The following is a 1,441-nucleotide window of genomic DNA, read 5'->3' on the forward strand; positions in this document are numbered from 1 at the left end:
AAAAAAAAAAAAAAAACCCTGCAATAAAACCTTCTATTTCAGTAAGTATCAAGAAAACACAGGCAGATGATTTGGTGCAGCTTTCTTAAGGGATCATAGAAGGGACATGGTTTTAAATAAAGATGGCAAGATCAATAACCAACAGACGATATCAGTTTTATAGAACTGGCTGATTCTGTAACATCTGTCTTTGAGGTTTTAGTTTTCAAACTATAGATCACCCCAAAGAAGTTGCAACTAATGACATGTATCACCATCACACAAACAGAGTCCAGCGGTAGTTCAAATTAGTCCTGCTTTGTTTCACATCATTTAAATATTTCCAGCATAGGACATGATACGGAACAAAACTCAAAGTAGCAATAAAAATATTATTCTGCAGTTGAATAAAAGCAAAAATGTTTTAGACTGTTAAACTTTTAAAGCTTTAAGCATTCCTGTTTAACCAGCATTTAAAAAAATTTATACAATCATAACACTGGCAAAGGTTAATGGGAAGACAAAGTACAAACATGTGAAATGATGAATTAGATTAAAAATTACTTTGTATCGATCAATTGATGTTAATACTGCTTCTTCTTGAATTTGGAATAACTATCATAAAAGTTACATGCAGACTGAGGATAGTCCTCTGTTACAGAAAATACAAAACGAAACGAAACAAAAAACTAAAACTGGGAAACAATAGTAAGTTCCAAAAGATGTGTTTGAGAATTTCCTTTCATTGATGAGGGTGGTCTATCTGTCCTTTCTTTTGAGAGACCTGGTTCGCTGTGATGAGCTTCACTAACTTTGTCCAGAAACATCAGTAGTGGGATCAGCTCCTCCAGAGCCCGTTTGTGCACGTTTGATGTAAAGATTCAGTAGCTTCATCTGCAGATTCAAGCCAAATAAATGTCATTTGAGCAAGCTGCTCCAAATTATAAGATACTCATTAAAATATTATATACATATATGTGAGCTCTGATAGATTTTAGGCTGGGGGTTATTATAATGTCCAAGCTATTGCTGATAATTAAGAATAACAAATTGTTTTTTTGGCTAGCACATCTGAAAAAAATATATAAAATATCAAAAAAGTTTTTAAGTCTTGAAAGTTGTTCATGACGAGTATTTTATGTCTTTTCAAAATATATTGTAGGGATCACACATAAAACTTTTGATATGGTTTGGCTCTGTGTTCCCACTCAAATCTGATCTTGAATTGTAACCTGAATTGTAATCCCCATGTGTTGGGGGAGGGACTTTCTGGGCGGTGACTGAATCATGGGGGCGGTTCCCCTGTGCTGCTCTCGTGATCGTGAATTCTCATGAAATCTGATGGTTTTGTGAGGGGCTTTTCCCTGCTTCGCTCTGCAGCTCTCTCATTCTTCTCCTTCCTGCTATCATGTGAAGAAGGACATGTTTGCTTACCCTTCTGCCATGATTGTAAGTTTCCTGA

General features: G+C 35.5%; 1 protein-coding gene across 1 annotated transcript in view; it reads right to left on the bottom strand.

Moving 5' to 3' along the window:
• Window positions 1-14: 14 nt before the first annotated feature.
• The window catches only part of CLASP2 (cytoplasmic linker associated protein 2), an 89,713-nt gene continuing 88,286 nt past the window's right edge, over window positions 15-1,441 (bottom strand). Inside the window, exon 19 of the mRNA XM_012001019.1 lies at window positions 15-873. Coding sequence (XP_011856409.1) covers window positions 787-873 — 87 coding nt within the window. The 3' untranslated portion in view covers window positions 15-786. The remainder of the gene's footprint in view (window positions 874-1,441) is intronic.

This window comes from Mandrillus leucophaeus, unplaced genomic scaffold (genome assembly GCF_000951045.1).
Source record: "Mandrillus leucophaeus isolate KB7577 unplaced genomic scaffold, Mleu.le_1.0 Scaffold646, whole genome shotgun sequence".
NCBI lineage: Eukaryota > Metazoa > Chordata > Mammalia > Primates > Cercopithecidae > Mandrillus > Mandrillus leucophaeus.